The sequence below is a fragment of the Haliaeetus albicilla genome, chromosome 27 (genome assembly GCF_947461875.1).
Source record: "Haliaeetus albicilla chromosome 27, bHalAlb1.1, whole genome shotgun sequence".
Taxonomy (NCBI): domain Eukaryota; kingdom Metazoa; phylum Chordata; class Aves; order Accipitriformes; family Accipitridae; genus Haliaeetus; species Haliaeetus albicilla.
The window spans coordinates 17545452-17563561 of NC_091509.1; the positions used below are offsets into that span (position 1 = coordinate 17545452).

At 42.5% G+C, this 18110-nt stretch overlaps 2 protein-coding genes across 7 annotated transcripts in view; one reads left to right on the forward strand and one right to left on the reverse strand.

Annotated features, from left to right (window-relative positions):
• Nucleotides 1–17270, forward strand: part of COL23A1 (collagen type XXIII alpha 1 chain) — a 201516-nt gene extending 184246 nt beyond the window's left edge. Inside the window, exons 22-29 of the mRNA XM_069772593.1 lie at nt 128–169; nt 1054–1080; nt 1503–1574; nt 1666–1719; nt 1986–2012; nt 2533–2586; nt 3266–3352; nt 7364–17270. Coding sequence (XP_069628694.1) covers nt 128–169; nt 1054–1080; nt 1503–1574; nt 1666–1719; nt 1986–2012; nt 2533–2586; nt 3266–3352; nt 7364–7411 — 411 coding nt within the window. The 3' untranslated portion in view covers nt 7412–17270. The remainder of the gene's footprint in view (nt 1–127; nt 170–1053; nt 1081–1502; nt 1575–1665; nt 1720–1985; nt 2013–2532; nt 2587–3265; nt 3353–7363) is intronic.
• The window catches only part of HNRNPAB (heterogeneous nuclear ribonucleoprotein A/B), a 31450-nt gene continuing 19655 nt past the window's right edge, over nt 6316–18110 (reverse strand). For 2 of the 6 annotated variants that reach the window (XM_069772585.1, XM_069772581.1), the window contains one exon: nt 6316–6782. The gene's annotated coding sequence lies outside the window, so the exon portion shown is untranslated. Of the gene's footprint in view, nt 6920–10490; nt 11197–18110 lie in introns of those variants that run through there. The other 4 variants (XM_069772586.1, XM_069772582.1, XM_069772583.1 and 1 more) reach the window with 2 other exon arrangements.

Sequence of the window (18110 nt, forward strand, 5' to 3'; positions counted from 1 at the left end):
TTTTGATTAAAGCCATTAAATCAGAGAGTATTAAATCATGATTCTGGGCCATGTGAGGTTTCCATTCCCAAACTGTTTTCTCTCTGTGCCCAGCCCCATTAACACGCCATTTAATTCCCTTCTGCAGATCATACCTGAGCCTGGACCCCCCGGATTACCCGGCCCTATGGTAGGACTCTGGAAAGAGGCTCTTTGAGCATTGCCGCAGATTTGTTATTGCATGTGATTAGTTGAGGACAAGGGTGGCTTGCTCTGTTTAATCGTTGTGGGCTGCTGTGAATCCAGGAAAAAAATGAGGGACGAGCTACAGCACTGGGTGCTCCTGTTGGAGAGATGGAAGCACCTGATTTAGGAGAGTACATCAGCATTTGTGGCATGTTTTGCAAATAACCAAGCTGTTCCTTGGGATGGGGAAAAGATAAAACCTTGTGGGATGGGAAAACCTGTTCCCCACCACAATGGTGCCTGTATTCCCATAAATTTGCCATAGTTTTTTGCTGTCAACTGCAGTGGGAGAGGATGCGGGTGGTGATGAACGTGCGGAGCGTTTTTGATGCAGATGTCTAAGGTGTTGGGTACCTACGATGCTCCAAAAGGCTGAGGAGCTGCCGAGTGCATCAGGAAGGTCAGGATGCCTCTGCTGTGTCCCAAAGATGCACCTTGAGAGACCGCACTTCAAAACCAGGCAGCTTTCCAGGTGGCATTCGTAACCCAGGAGGTGTCCCCAGCCCTGCCCGAGCTCGGAGGGCCGTGGTGGCAGCGTGCCGCCCTCCGGAGCTTGCTGTCACTTGCTTCAGCAAAGCTCTCGCAGCGCTCGCTCCCCAAAGCTCATGTTGCAGAGCTTTATTGTTGCCTGTTACGCAAAGCGGTCCCTTCCAGTTCCCCTTCCCTCCGACTTGACGTCGGAGAACCAAATAAACTGCCACCTGTCCTTGAAAAGAAATATTTGGCCATTGTCAGCCCATAATTTGAGCAAGAAATGGTTTGGGAAGCAAACTTTGGGGTTTGTTTTTTAAAATCTGGTTTTCAAATGCACCATTGTCTTTCCCACAGGGTCCTCCAGGAATCCAGGGGCCTAAAGTAAGTCAATAAATTAAATGTCACCCACTGTTTCCAGGCTGCCAGTGCATTATTTACAGGCTCACAAAGGCCTGTCAGCTCTGGGGACTGATTTTTTTGTCAGTTTGACAACACATCCCTGGGTTGTGCTGTGCAGCAGTTGGCGTTTTGGAAAACAAGCCATTTTTCCTTCCAAACACATTTACAATCTTAAATCCTCCTCCAGCACGGAGTCCTGAGGGCCAGCGGCACATGCGAGTTAGGGTTTCCAAACCCACAGGCTTAAACCTGTATTTTCAACTATTTTCTTACATGAGCCGGCCAAGAGGAAAATGTTAACAGCAGCGCAGGTATAAGCATCCCAAGAGGCGGTGGATGCACGGGGTGGCTGTCCTGGGCAGAGCTGCCCGGTCTTCTTGGTTGATGCCATTTCGTTTTTGCAGGGCTTGGACGGGGCAAAGGGAGAAAAAGGTGACAGCGGTGAGAAGGGGGACCACGGCGATGCTGGACCCGCTGTGAGTCATTTTCGCATATCTCATTTCTGGCCATCAGCAGAAACCCGCCTTACACCAACTATCCCAATGCCTTGTTCCTGTTTTCTTTAAGGGTCTCCCGGGTGCTCCAGGGCTCATCGGTTTACCCGGTACCAAAGGAGAGAAGGTAATTATCAGTGTGGGAAAGGAGCGGTGAAGTGTGGTGTAATCCTAAAATAGGGGCTGTAAAATCCTGCCACGGTGGGTCCAGCCAGAACTGCAGAGCTGGGCTTACCTGCACTATCCTGATGCTTGGCGAGGAGCTCTCCTCGAACCCCTGGGGCTGTTGGGTGAGCCTATGCTGTCATTACAGTATTCGCCAACTGGATATAAGTTTGCCTGCAACGCGAAACTCAATACGGCATGTCTTAATTTTTATTTTTACAACTGCAGGGAAAGCCAGGGGAGCCAGGATTGGATGTGAGTATGGAAAACATAAATTGTGATATATAGAAACATGAACAACACGCGTGTAAAGGCCATCAAATTGCTTGAGGTTGTTGGAAAAATGTGTAGCTAACACTGTATAGACTACTCTGCCTTAAACATGGTGCCTGTGGAATGATGTCTGTAGGAAAGGGCTTAATTCAGGCCAGCTGCCAGACTACTTCCACTGCACAGCAGTAACTGCTCAGCTAAAGATGTCACAGGGGTTTCCCTTTCCAATTGAAAATATTTGTATTGGATTCAGTGAAATGAAAATCTCTAATAGCTGTAATGTTAGTGGGGTATGGTAAAGCACTAGCTTTCCCAAGAAATTGCTGGCATACCTAGTCAACAGGAAGAAAATGTCATATTCATCACCATGGGAGGATGGTTTGATCGCTGGGGATTGCTTATGTTGAACTGAGATGCCAGGATGCTTGCACACTAAACTTGGAAACCTGTTTGTTTTTTGTTTTTTTTTTTATTTAACCCCACCTAAAAATTGTTGTGATAGGGTTTCCCAGGTCTCAGAGGAGAGAAAGGAGAGAGAAGTGAAAGAGGCGAGAAGGTGAGTGGGTTATGGCTGTAGAGATGCTTGGGGGGGCAGGACTGGCCGCTCTTTTTGGCAGGCAGCGGTGCTTGCCCGGGGTGCTGGTTCCTTCTCCAGCCTGGCAGCGTTTCTCAGGTCGCTGCTGTAAGGCCTTTTCTGTGGCCCAAGTATCTACGTGGTCCCAGTGTAGGGCAGGACATGCAGTTCATTTCTACCCACTTGGAAGTGCTTTCTGCAAGCCTATCTCCCCCCAGCACAACCATTGTAGCGAAATGGAGCAGCCTGACAGCTCCAAGTTGCAAAGAAATTGCTAATTTTGGTTTATAGACCTTGAAAATGGATCCAAGTCAAAGGTTTTGTTATAGGGATCCTTAAATAAAGGGGTGCCCAGCCGGAGGCAGGAGCCCAGCTGAGCGCAGGGCAGCGGCTGGAAGCTGGGGTTCCCACTTACTGTCAGATACCAGCCTGGTTTCTAGCAGAAACTGGTCATTTAGTCATTCTGTTATAAAATTATCTATTAAAATATCTCCACCCAGCTTTAACTGAAGATTTTCGCAGTGATTTAATTAGTCAGTTGAGGCTACAGTAGTGCAAACGTCCCTACTCTGGCTGAGGTGTGGGACTCTGCAAGTGCTGTGCGACTTAAAGCCAAGGTGTTTCCTCTCCTGTTCCTGATATTTTCCTGTTGTGCCAACAGGGTGAGCGAGGAATACCAGGGAGAAAAGGAGCCAAAGGGCAGAAGGGGGAACCAGGCCCTCCCGGACTGGATCAGCCTTGTCCTGTGGTACGTCTTTTATTTCACTCACCCTAAGCACGCGTTGCCAGGACTGAAAAGGAGACGCAGCTTTGCAGCCAGGGAAAGAGAGGGAGGATTTGGTAGTTCTTTATTTTGCAGTAAATCAGAGCAGATGGTTATTGTTTTCTCACTTTTCCTAATGGTTTGTTTTATCTGCACTGCTGGAAGTTCACTGCTCGCTGTAAGGGCTCCTCACTGGCCAGATGGGAGCAAGCCACAGCAGTAAAAATAAAGAATCTTTGTGTAAAGACCTTCTTATTGTAGTCAGGAACAATGGGCTTCAGTAACGCTCTTCAGGAGATAGCGTGCCCTGGTGAAGCTGCTGGCCTGGCTTTTGAGTACATTTGAAATCAGGGAGTAACTCAGTGCAGTGGATGGGAATCAGTTTGAAAACAAGGTCAGCTCCATCCCTTCATCTCCGCAAACCGAGCAGGGGATGAGCCCAGCCTGCTCTCCCCTGCGTGGAGAAGCGGGTGGGAGTTGCTAACATCTTAGTACTGCCAAAGGTAAGTGATGTATGAGCTGGAGCTCTCCAGGCTACCAAGAAGTGTCCCTGGGAGAAGAGCCCTCCCCGTTTCTCTGCCTGAGACAGCAGCTCACAGCTCAGATCTCTCCCTTCTCAGACACATCCCGGGCCACTGCCGTGCAGCGTGTACACAAAGAGCCTTTCCAGGAAAACTCCTGGGTGTTTGAGCCTGAGGAAGGTGGATCTTCCAAGTCCACTTCCAGAACATCTCATTCCTTTGATAGGGCCCAGGAAAAAAAAAAAACCTACACTCGTTTATAAGCAGTTACTTGGTCTGGTAACATTTACCTCCTTTTCATTATTATTTTTCATATAAAGACTAAAACCAGAGATCCCTTCCCTGAAGTGCTTTGAGGCTGCAGGATGAAAGAGTGATTCATATCAACTATTGAAATAAAACTACTGAAATGTAGCTGTTAGCCCCTAGTTCGGCTGCACCTAACTAACAGTGCCAGGTACCTGCTCCAACATGCTCCAACAAACCCATTTCTTTTCTAAATGTGTGACTTTTTCTCGCCCCATCAGCACAGCTATGGCAATCAAAGCTGTTGTGTGGCTCCGCTATACCAGCAAAAAGCTCCTTCAGTCAATACGCTTTATTGTGCTTGGAGATTGAATGTGAACTACAATTAATTTTTTCGTTTGTGATGATCATCTTTCCTCCCTCAACATGCTGCATGATTTAACCCTCGTCTTTTTCAACAGGCTGTTACAAACGTGAATCTCTGGTTTGTGTATAAAGATCTTTCCCAGATGACAGACTATGTGTCTGTGAATTCCCTACCATAAAACCACTCTGCTGACTTGCTGTGTCATCAGAAATGGAGGTGTAAAGTTCTAGACCTGTCCTCCTCTGCCGAAACATTGCGTGTCTGTTCGAGTAACTCCCGTGTCCTTTACCATTCTCAACAAGCAGTTATTTTTTCAAACAGGGAGATCGTAGCATTGCAGGCAGCAAAAGGGACCCAGGTTTCCCAGGCCTGGACAGGGTGAGCGTGCCCTGCCCTTTGGTACAGTATCTGCTCTCTTTCTTTCTTTCTTTCTTGCATGGCTTGTGTGTGTTTCTGCGGTGGCCAAGCCCTGTCCCAAGGAGCGAATCCCTCCGGGGAGAAGAAGGACACAAGGCAGCAGAGCTGGACAAGATGTTTCACTTTGGCATTTGGGGAAGGATGCCAATGCGTTGCGCCTTCTCCCTCCCAGTTAAAACGACTTTAGGCGAGGAGTGTAAGCAATGGGAGATCACGCAGGGGATGCTTGCCCCTTTATGATAACAGACGCTAAAAATTAGTTCTGGTTTCTCTCAGCACCTATGGCCAAGTTTGGTTCCCCTCGTGCCTGTGCTGCTGCAGCTCTGTGAGTCCGATTCCCAGCTGGGTTTTGAAAAGTTTCCTTAAGTGACCGGCCAGTTCTGTGGCACGGGGGTCACTGGCACTCTGGGCATTAGAACGGCTTTTGCTGTGTCAGCACATAGCTCTGCCCTGCAGAGCTCAGGTCGAAGTCCAACGGTTGTGCAGGAAGGTTTGTGCTCTGCTCCCTGAAAGGGCTCTGCACGACTAGCTAAAAGAGGTCATTGTTTTATTTTCTTTTTTTTTTTAACCATAGAAAATGCTGCATGTTCGATGATTTGCGGTTGTCTTCGGAGAAACAAAAGGGCAGTAAGCTGTCTCTCTTTCAAAAAGTTAAATACTTTCATATGTGTCAAGGAAACCAATTACTAGCAGCAGGCCCGCTTCAACTCTACATATTTACTCTCCGGAGATGTTATATTTACCAACTATCTCCCATCTTAACTATATAGAAAACACAAGACCTGTCTGTATTGAAGGCAATGTAAATTGCAATAGGCAATTTCTCCAATACCTAACTACTACACAACTAGTTAGTAAAGCACTTGCACATCTTCCCGCTTACGTATGTGAGGGTTAGTTACACATTGGCTGGGATTGTTGTCTTCGTTCTCCACCCCACCGTGCGGCGGAGGCTTGTTGGGTTCTCGGCGATGGCTTTCAGTCCAGGAGCGTGAGCCTTACACGCAGGTTGCAAAGCTCTTTTTAAGTTCACGAGTCATTTTTTAATCACTCGAGTGAAACACGGTAGAAAGGTGTGCAGTTTTAGGATGGCCAAAATAAGTGTTTTGAGTGCACAGGAAGAAGAAAAAGCCCAGGGCAGAAATCAACCCCGTGATGGTCAGTGTTAGGATGCGCTTTAACAGCAGGTCAGGATCTTTCTAGGTCAAACAACTGCTCTGTGCCTTGTCCCCTTTACCCTTCACCCCCAGACAACTCTGGTAAATGTACAAGTTGCACTTTTTTTATGAATAGTCATGGACCAAAATATTGACTGGTGTCAGCAGAAAAATGCGTATGTTTTCTAACTAATGTTATAGGAAAGCACGTGAAAATAACTTGACCTGTTACACTAGGAGTAGTTGGAGAGGGTAACCTTACTTCACTGCATCTGTTTTATTGGGCATAGGCTATTTTACATATAAAAATCAATACAGAATACAAAAAATGTGACGACTGACATTTACAGTAAAAAATGTAAAAATGCATTTTGACCTATATTTGCACTAGCAGTTATCTCTGCTGCGTACACATCCTCGTGGCTTCCCACCCCTAGTTAATGTGGAGGTGGCTCTGAGGGAAGGATCAGTGCATGTGTGCTCTCTGTAGCTCTACATGCAGAAATTCATGCAATCAGAGATCCAAGAGCCTTAAAAAAAATCCAGCATCAGAAAAGGCAGCTGAAGTCAGCTATTTCTTCTAAAGTATCTTGAAAGAGTTGGTCACATATAGTCCATTCCTCTTCTAAGGGGCTCCTTCCTTTTCAGTGTTTTCCTCCTGTTAAGTAAGCTCTTCTGGCTTTCTGATTTCTGTATGTTTCTTGTATCTCCATCAGAAAAAGACAAATATTTTCACTCCCTTTGCATAGTCCACAACTCATCCTATTTCAATCAGTTCAGCAAATCAAGATTTCTAAAGAAACTAAGTACTGCAGGATCGAATTTAACACAATTATGATATCATCTGGGAAAAAAAAAAATTACATCACCGCCCCCAAACTGAAAAGCGCATACTAACAAAAAAATACATTTCCACATCATGCTTTCCATATATATGTCCGATTGCAAAAACCACTACCTTATAAAGCAGATTATGAAGTTAATTAACTGTTGTTCCAAATTTTTGTATTTGTTCACATTTTCTTTTTTGTTCAAAGGAGAAAGAAAGTGTAGACTTATTTTATTTTTCTTTTTACCCTTGGGTGTATTCAATTTTGTGTTGTGCGTGAGACATGGATTACATTGCCTGCATATTTATTTTTGTGCATATAACAGTAAATGGGTCTTGCATGGTAATTAAAGGTGCTGCTAAACCTTTCATCGTTGTGAAGATTGAGCTTCAGGTTTTTGGGTCTGACACTTAAGTCACTGTCAACAGAAATTAAAATCTGTAAATTCAATTTTGCAGGGACCAGACGGACTGCCAGTAGCAGGATGTTGGCATAAGGTACAGTAATAATAATAATTGTACATCCTTGAGCAGGTCCTGAGTAATGTTGTTTGCTGCATGATTGTTTGCACTGCTGCACATCCTTTAAGCAACAGGCACACAGAACGTCATGCCTTGGGAGAGCAGGATTCCACCTAGGTTCATGTCTTGTTCCCCACAGCTGTAGACTGGTGCTAGGAACACCACTCCAAAAACTGGCTAAGCATGAAAAATCACTCTCGTTAATACTGTCAGTAGCAATGCCTTTTTTCAGGCTCGCTCAGGCTAGGCTTTTATTATGCCCTAGGCAGTTTAAGAACCACTCGTGCAAAGACTGCACCACCTGCAAAATGCGCTCGTGTGACTTAGCCCATACGCTCTAGCTGAGACTTTTACAGTGGGTTACCTCTTGTCACAGAGTTCCAAAACATTTATTTCCAAAGAAAGACTTTTCTGCCATTGTAATTATAATCCACAACCACTGCGCTGCTTCAGTGCTCAAATCGGTAGATCTGGGTGCAGGTGGTCAGGTAATTCCTACAGTCTCACGTGCCCAGAACGGCCAGGCTAGGTGCTAAAGGCAGCCCGGGAGAATGAGGAGAGACGTGTTCCCCCGTAAGATGAGGATTTGATCCAGACTTGTAGGAGGATGCTGTAACCTCATTCTCCGACAAGGGTATGACACTGAAGCTGAGTGGAATTACTAACCCAGCTTCACACATGTGGTGTGTGGACACAGTTCAAGTTAGTAGCAAGCATGTTACTAACTAGTTGCAAACCCTCGGTTAGAACGTGAGCATGCCCTTAGCATATAAAAGTGTTTAAATTTGTGGTAAGTCGTTTGGATGTACTGTTAACATTAAAAGAAATCTGAAGGCCAATCCTTATAATGTTAACAATAAGATAAGTAAGTGTAATGAATGGAGCACTTCTCTTTGATTAAAATGTTTGTCTGTGTGTTCTTTTTCAGTGATCTCTAAGCATGAAGCACAATATGTAAATAATGTGATATATTTTGATCTTTTTAATTTTTGTATAAAAAAAGGAAAAAAAAAAACTTTCAACAGTAATATATTGACCTTTTTTTATACTGGATTCTGTCATTTATGGACTTTGAAAATACTGTAAAGCTCCCAAACCCGTAAGATACGCATGATAACATCAGGATTTGATAAAGGTACCAATGACAGTAGCTGGGAATGAACAGTTAATGTTGCTGCGTGAACTAACAGTACTGAGACAGCGTGTTGCCTAGTGTGCCTTATCACATGAAGGAGGGAGAAATCCCTGTCCTAACTTGGCTCTCAACTCTGTATTTGCCTTGCACATGCACATTAAAAGGGTGAAAAAAACTGGCTGAAAACAAAGAAGAAAAAAAGGATGCAGCCCTAGAAATGAAAGAAGCTGCTGTATACCATCTGGTCAAACAAGAGAAGGACTTGCCACTTGCAGAGGAAACAAAGCCAAGCTCCATTCATTGCTACCTGCTGTTGATATGATGGAAATAGCAATTCTTTGGCTAAACAGAACAACCTTGACTACCTGTGGTTATTTCCACTACTATCAAGAAAAGCTTTTTTTTCTCAAGAGGAAGCACCTCTGGGTCCTGTTCTGGGGTCTGTGGCTGAAGATGTGCAAGCGCTTTATTACTGTGGAATCCAAATTCCCCAAGAAACCTCCACTGCAGAATTTCAAAACACAAAAACCAAGTAATACTTTCAGTGTAGAGAGTTGCAGGACAGGGAGGGCTCTGCTGAAGTATTTTCTGAAACAACAGAGCACATAATGTTGCTGTTGGGCTTCCCAAAACTTGGGAGTTTGGAGTATTTAATTGTCTTGGTTTGTGGGGTTCATTTGCATTTGATTTTTCTTGGTTTACGTGGTTTTAATTGTAAACTCTGTAACTCTGCACACCCCTCTTGTCTCTTCCTTCTCTCCCCTTTTTCGCTCTTTCTTTAAATTATCTCATCTCAGGCACATCCCATGCAGAGCAGGGTAATGAATAAAAGGAGGATTATGATTTTGGTATCTTCATATGGCATTAAACGAGATCAGTTTAAAAATTGCCACCTATTATGCTGTTCACATTTTTAAAGATGTTGGAAAAAACAGAGACTTTGCAGTAAAGAGCCATAAAAAAATTATTTCAGGGAGGAAGAAAATGGCTTACAGCCAAGTCTGTTCAGCTTACAATGAAGATCAAGAGGCAATTGGATTCCTTTACAGGGAGGAGATACTTTATATTAACAAGTTCTTAAACTGAACAGAGAAAGATGTACAAATATCCGTCCAATGGGTAGAAGCTGAAGCTATGCAAAATCAAATAAAACAAGCCATGGATTTTTAAAGGTGATACTGGTTAATCCTAACCAGACCAGTGATGTAATCCCCATCACTTTAATGCCTTTTTGATTCAACAGATCATTTCTGGAGGAAATACTTTAGCCCAATGCAAGTTGCTAGGCTCTTTGTAAGAGTCTTAGGTGAAATTAAGAGCCTGACCACGATATCAAACCAGATGATATCAGGGCCCTTTGTGGCCTTGATCTTAGAGAATACAGAAGGGAGTTATTTTTTGCGCACTGAGTAGATCCAAACCCTCTATTAGATCCTTGTTCCACCGCATGTCTTATGGTAGCTACTGCCAGAGAGGACTTGAGAGAGGGATGCGACCACCCAGGGGCAATCTGCCCTGTACAGGCTGACCTAGCACGAAGGTAGCTCTTGCTCCGATATTCTGAAGAACAGTAGGAACATGCTCAGTGCTCCACGCAGGCAGGGTGATGACTGACTGATGTCTGTGCGTTCTTATCTGTGACTGGGTCCTAGGTGTCCTTGAGCTGACCTTTTAGTCAGCTGGGAGCATTTGTTATCTGCTGGCAAATGCTGCAACAGCCATCTAGCTTGCTAGACGTGGACACAAAAGACTTATGGCTGTAGGCAGTGAACTTTTGTTACCTTTGTTAGCTGCTTAGGGTCTACACCTACACATTGTTTGCTTTGTGGCTATACTTTGCTTCTTTACCAGTAACTGACCATTTTCTTGGTCACCATATAGATTAAATCCATGTAAATTCAGATCAACTAACAAATCAAGAAACAAGAATTATTTAACTCAAAACAGCAATGAAAATGCATTTTATTTACTTCCATTTCATGTTGTTAGCTATTACTTTTGGTGTAGGGGTTTTTAAAGGCATAAGGAGCAGCTGAACAAGCTCCCACTGGCTTTTAGTGCTTTTGAAAAACCCCTTTACTGTCCCAAATTAAAGCTAAAAATCTTCTTCTGTGGAAGGTTGAAGGCAAATCTCTCATTGATGTCACCGGGAAGATCTGTATTTGTTCCCTTAATGTACAGTTGCTCTTCCCATCTCCCCCAGTCATCTCCAAACTAAAAGCAATTCACTACTCCAAACCACGCTGTGGGCTTCTACACTCAAATTCCTGCACGTGTCCTGTTCATGGAACCTCTACCGATATCAATGAGAGTTCAGTCCCCAGAATGACTGCAGAAAGCACAAGAATCTGGAAGTGTCCACAAACAATCTACAATGCAGATAGAAAAGTCTTGTTTTACATACGCTGGCAAAAACTAAACAGCTTTCTATCTAGCTCCTACTTGAAGAAGTTTGATATCACTGAAGCTACAAGACAAGCTAACCTCCAAAGCTTATGAAATTATATTAAAATTTATATTTTCTCTGAGGAAATACCCCGAAGTCCTATTATCTTCAGGTAAACAAGTCAGTATTCCGTCTTCAACTTGTGGAATATCCAGTGCTTGTAGGCATCAACTGTGACCACTGCCAGGCCTGCAAAACATTGATACAGAATACCAGAATAGTGCTTTACCTATTGCTCTAATCGCTCTGCATGGCAGCCGTCCCCCTCCCAACACAGAGCCTCTGCTGCCACAGAACCCAAGACATTTGTTCGTAACGGAGGAAGAGAGCCCATTTTGAATCGACTAAACCTCTAAACTGGGATTTTTCTTCCCCGTCCCCGAGGCACAGCCTGACCACTCCCGGCGCTTCCATGCCAGTCAAAGAGGAAGGCTAGAATTATCTTCCAAGCACAGGACTGCGGCTGGTATCCATACCCATCAGCGCTACCACCTCAGCTGCCAGACCTTTTAGTGATCATCTTTGAAAATTCCCAGGTAAATGCCCTCTCTGCAGTGGTTTATTCTGCACCCCAAATACGGCGAGTCCAGCACGTACAAAGGAGATCCAGCTATGCACCTGCAGCAAGTCTGGCACGTTCAGGACGTCTGCGTTACTGCACGTGTCCAGATCCGCAGCCTGCGTGCAGTAGCTTCTCTGGACTTCTGCCGCTGTCATTCCCATTAGAAATGCCAGCAGGTACGGATCCTGCCGCATACAGCGCCTACTGCCACTTCAGCTACGAGGAACTAACCGGTAGATGTACCACCAGCAGATCCTTGGACGTCTACTCTACCAACTCCTTCTGTTGCCAAAGCTCAGCTGAGACCTGCGGAAAGCAGAGCTGGGGAACAGAGCGAGGCACAGATCCGCGGGAAGGCTGCTGCGGGGGGCTGCGGCTGGGATCTGCCCTTGAAGTCCTTCCCGACCCTCAGCTGAGATCGGTGCATTTGGCCTTTATATTCTAAACTCAGTGTTCCTTGTCGATCGCATCACGTGGATCGACAGACTGTATTAGAGGAACTGCTGATTTTTGTATCGATTGCTCAGAGTCTAAGAGGAAATCTGTTTAGACTTCCATGTGCTTTCCACACACACATATTTAGAAGAGTAGGTTGTTAAATGATAAATTGTTTCAGAGCAGTCATGATCTTATTGGGAAGAGTTAAAGATGTGCTTTGCTCAGCAAATTCGTGCCAGATCGGTTGAGTATTTTTTCCTTCCATATGAAAACGTTTATGTGGGTCTTTTTGAATACTTTGAATTTGCAAATAGCTCACGAAGATAAATTTTACTTTTAGGTAGTACTGGCAGTCTTGCTCAAAACTCAGTAATTATCTCAGCCTCTCACAAAGCATAGTGCATTTTTTCCCCAGGAAACCTCTCTCTCTTTTTTTTTTCCTCTGGTTTGAGAGAATGCAAGATTGTTTTACAGGAATTCAGAAATGCAGCTAAATGTTACCACTAGATGTCAGTAGCAATAAAGATGATTGACAGGGAGGCTGCTAATGCTTATAAAATGTAGGTCAGTCTGAGACTGAGCAATTGATTTATCTTGATCGCTAAAATATTACATTAGCTTCATGGATGCATCAATAGACATTCTGGATAACACAAGTTACTGATCTTGGGGGAATCTGAAGCCCAGCCAAACTTATGTTTTATCTTTGTTTTCTAGTTTACAAAAAAAAAATTCCTTAGTCTAATTTAACTGACCATGAAAGCATGGCGATTTCCATTATGTTAAGATAACCACAGCTGCCTGCTGCCCAGGAGCAGAGGACAAGTAGCTTTCTTTAAGGCTTGTTCTATTTAAAATTGTAGCTAATGACTATCTTTCCAGTTACTACCAACATCCTCTCTCTAACATACTGTAGCCTAATCAATTCTGGGAGCAAAGTTCCCGAACTGAGTCCTAAGGGCACAAGAACTCACTTGAAACCCCTCCGAAGTTTTTCAGCCACAAAGCTCTGCAGGCAGGGCTACCTTGCCCCACGAAATGGCAAACGCGTTACGTGACCGACACCAGAGCTGCTGCTCGCTGTGGCGGTTGCACCGGTCCTGGCCCCTGGTGCTCCACGAGTGGGGATGCTGCACCCAACTGTAACCACGGGGAGTGCTCCCTAAAGCTTCTGGTGGGAATGGATTTTTGGGGGAGGAGGGAACATGGCCAAATAACCCCCATGTCTGTAACCGCAGTTCAGTGCTGAAAGCCTGCTGGCAGCTCGAGAGGCCCCTCGCTACAGTATGAACCTGATGATTTGCCCTGTGCTGATGGGGGCAGGTGAGATTAATTAGTTTTGCAGCTGAATTGTGGGCTTGGCCAGTGAGTTCAGGAATAATTTCTCTGGGTTATGAAACCAGTGGCAGAGAAAACCCGCTCTGACTCCAAACTGAAACTGTTTCCAAGCCTTAATGCACTGGGATTTTAGATTTTGGTTTGTTGGTTGGTTTTGTTTTTAAATCAAGACACTGCCACATGCTTAGTTTTATTGTCATGGAGGGAGTCGCCTTTCTTGTAAACACTGCTTCTAACACTTGCTGTATATATAATGGTGATGAATTTATTTCCATATGGATTTTTCTCCTGTGTATTTAAAAATAAGAATGTTTCTTCTAACGATAAAAGACTTTCTGATGTGTTTTCTTTTTAGGAAACCAATAGATGAAAATATTTAGGTGAGCTTTTGTCTTCCGTAATTTCATAAATTCAGCATTTGAAATCCTTAAGCAAACCAGCAAAACATGTGTGAGGTTTCAGCAGTTCAAGACATCCTATGCAATGATGAAAAGTACATTACCTGTGGCTTTAAGATTGTTATAGTAACCCACTACCCAGGAAGCATGCTTGTGATGACCAAGGCTTTAGTGCCAGAAAGCCTGTGTTCTAGTTGGGCTGCTTTCTCCTCTTCCCCCTAGACGCAAGCTCAGTGTCCCATTTCGGCTGCTGTAACTGAGCACAACTGTGTTGGCTGTAATAGTGCTGAACTAGATTACACCAGCAAAGATTTCAGTCTGCAGTATTTACTATCTCACCAGCCCACAGCTCAGCTGTGATTTTTTTTTTTTTATATGTAGTACATGGTTTTGCAGTCAGCCAAATACAGTGGACTCTTGGGCCAGAATGAAAAAACTCATCCATTTGTAATGCATAGCTTAATTAAAATATTAAGATGCCAGAAATTTCTAGCTTTATCGTAATGGTAAATAACCATCCTTGGTCAATATAACTGTGCCTTATTAGCCTGTAAATTTAGTGTGTATTATAAAGGAGCATTACAGCTTAGGTTTCCTGGTCATTGAATACTGATTTAATGCTGCCCTCTAGAGGAGATCTTTTTTTAATAGAGAGGAACCAATTTTATGCTAGGACAAATTTTATGTCGTGACACTGTCCCTTAATTGACAGCAGACATAGGGATGGGGGCACCTTTTGCGTTGACTATATGGTTTGAATAGATATTTGTAAAACAGGAGCGCACAGATAGAAACTTTAATCTTTTTTCCAAATCTGGTACTTTTTTCTTGGGAAATACCATCATATTCTGGGGTCTTTTGTCTTTTTTTTTTAGTCCCATTGTTGCCCAGATAATTTAAAGCGTTATACAAATAAAATCTATTTGTAGTAGGTTACCCGTCAAGTTTCCATTTTTAAATTTTAGAGAATGGAAGTTTTGAATTATTTTCTTTACAGACAACAGATTTATGTTTAAGATACACAAAAATATTGGTAACAACAAATAATAAAAATGTAAAAATTTAAACGCCCCCAAACCACTTATCCTGGACAAATACTGCAGGTATCTGGCTGAATTCAGATCAGTGAGTTTTGTTCCAACTTGCACTAGCATAGCTAGGAGTGTCTTCTGCCTTATTTCATTTTAAGTTCCTAAGTTCCACCTGTTAAATATCTGCTGACATGCTTAGTAGCACCTCCAGCCTTCCAGTTGTTTAACCAGGAAGATTTTCACATGGGAGGTGAAGTATTTGGATAGATTTCCAGAGGCCTAAGACACTTTAGCTTGCCAAAGCAATCACAGTGGCATATACTGACATTAGCAACCTTACAGGACAGCATTTGTGTAAGAATATCTCTGGGACCCTTTTGCAATAATGATTTTTTTTTTTAAAAAAAAAAAAGGAAAAAGAAGGGGGTGGGGAGGAGGGGAAGAAAACACCTGGTCACTCTAGTTAGTCCAGTCTCACTGTCATTTACTGGAGTCACCTGCCTTTTAATTGTGTCCCTGGCACTGCAGTTGAACCTGACCGTAATTAGTACAGTTTGAAATACTTCACAGCTCCACACTGGGGAATCTATTGCAGACTGAAGCAAACCAGTGAGTAAAAAATCCATTTCCTAAACTTTGTTTTCCCTTGGTCGATTATCATTTACATTTGTAAGCTAAAAATTATTTCTAGTATTTTCACATCCCCAGGTGAACTACTGCAACTTTTCCATATGCTTGTGTACCATCAGATGGCACAACAAAAGGGATGTCTAACTATTGCGTAATCTGCAGCTAAAGTTAAGTGCCGAAAACCTGTCACTTAGAAATGAATGGAAGAAGGACTTAATAGATTGTATGACTCTATACTACTGTAGGGAGCCTGGGGGAAAACCACAGGAAAGCTGGGAAACACGAGTTTTCAATGCATAAGAAGTGGCATTATTGACAACAGAGTGGAATAAGAAATACATTATTAACATTTGCGGTTTTCCTATGTCTTAGGACAACAATCAACCCCTGTTCGCTAAGTTCTGGTAGAAGTTGCCTCATAGTTGCGCAGTTTCATGGAACAGTCAGCTCGCTTGTGTGTGTTTGTGGTTTCTTATATAATGTAGATATTAATGAACAGAACCTTAAAATGGAGATGTCCCAAGTATCTGTAAGTGACACTAATACCACTTGCTGCTTTTTTATATGCTGTTAAACATTGTATTGTATGCTTAACTTTAAAAAGTGCATTTTACATGATGTTGTTATGTATAGGTGGGTGCATATCAAACTTGCATTTCTGCAATTACATTAAAAAATTAGGACCTGGTTTTGCCAAGCAAAAGCACCCATGTTACTCACTGAATTTCCAAATTAAGCAGAAGAGGTAGTATATTGCTATCAGCTAGAATGAGAGTTGGAGTCCTGTTGTGTTTGCCGGTTAGTTTCACAGACGGAGTGCAGTTTTATAGAAAATTTCAAAATGTTGCAACTTTTTGCGCTATTATTTGAGGTTCTTTTTTCTGGCATCTTAAAAATTAATAAAAAATATTCAATGTGATGAATGTTCAGCACAAAACTGTCAAAACTGAAAGCCACCTGCTCTGTTGCATTAAATTACTTTGGACAGAAATATTTTTAAACTGGCATGTACGCTAGCATTTCTGAAACACCGTAATTTGAGAAAATAACTGTACCTGCTGGTATTTAAAATCTAAATGAAAATCTCACTTATTTGTATACAGTTTAGAAAAATACATGCAATGTGTGCTTTATCTGTCCATATTTGTTTTGAAATTGTGCTGATAGGGCTTAATCCTCTACCATGTTATGCAAGTGTCCCTTATTTATGGGAGTGGTTGCATCACTCCAGTAAGGCTGTTCAGAGGAGAAAGGGCTATTCGCATGTGTGTGCAGTTTGGACACCTTGCAAAAATTAGTTTTGTTTTGAATTTATTTACATGGTATTGTATACAACACTGACTAAATCTCTGTAAAATGTATCACCTTTAAAAAGAAATATATATATAGATATTAAAAATACAGAAAACGTACTTAACATCTCTATTTGCAAACTCTTTGTGATCTTTAATCGTGTATGTGCCATGAAAAGTATTCTATTTACTCAGTTCTTTGGGGAACAGTTACTTTAAAAATGAAGGCATTAATAACAGTATTTCTTAACCGTTGTTTTAATGTGTTAAAATGGTATTAATTAGTACTGCATCATGTATTTCTAGTTTAAAGCTGTAATGGACAGTACGTTAGCTTGAGACCTCCAAAAATATTTTTTCTCGTGCTTTCGGTAATAAAAGCAAAGACTAGATTTTAAAAAATGGTCTCTCTGTACAGATTGCTTTTACAATTGTGTGAATATGTATAATGAACTCTGCATTTGTAGCCAAGAATAAACTTTCCAAACTGTAAATGTTCAGGTTGTTATTATAAATAGCTACGAAATATCTTAACCAGACAAGAGTTCAAATAAAGATTAACAGCCATTATTAACTTTTCCTCCTAACTGTCTTTTGTTACTTAAAACCTGACTTCTGTGCAACAACTGAGTTTGACTTCTTAAGTTCAATCTAACTCTAAGTGCATAGCAATTTGGTTTTGGATTTTCCATATTACACAAAATTTAAATTGCTTCTCTGTTTATCAAATAACTGCAACTAGAGATAATTATTGGTGGCTATATCCAGTCAGCAACAAAGTCTGCCAAGTGTGTAGTTTTAAAAGGGTCTGCTCCATTGTCTAGAGTCTTCTTAACAGATGTTGTCAGTTTAGAACAAAAGACTGTGAAGAAGAAAAATCTGCCATCTTTTAGAATGAAGCTTGGTAAGTTTATGAACTTATCAGTTACAGTATACAACACCCGCAGTGGCAGAGAACTCAACCTATCCCAGAACATCCTTTTTGGTTCTTTATCCTCCTATTTTTCTTCTAAGTAATTCCAATCAAACAAACAGGAACGGAGGAATGACCATTGTAATCTGATGATAGCATTTCCTCTTTTAATCCTAACTATTGCCTATGCTAGGATTGGCTCTTACCTAGTCGGTCAGGTCTACCTATCTGGCACTGACCAAACACAAGAGTACAACAATACAAATGGTTTGGTTTTGCTTTTGCTTAAATAACGAAGTATGTGTTGAACAATTCATACAGTTGTAACACCTAGGCTACCACCTCACATTATTTTCAACTGTAAAAGAAACTTCCTTGATGTGCAAGTACTTCAAAAGAGAGAATGCTACGATACAGCTCTACTAATGACCTGAAGAGCCCTCGAAAACACGTTACTACCTCCGAGGCGCCTGATAACCGAGTGGGATCTGGGGCCGTACG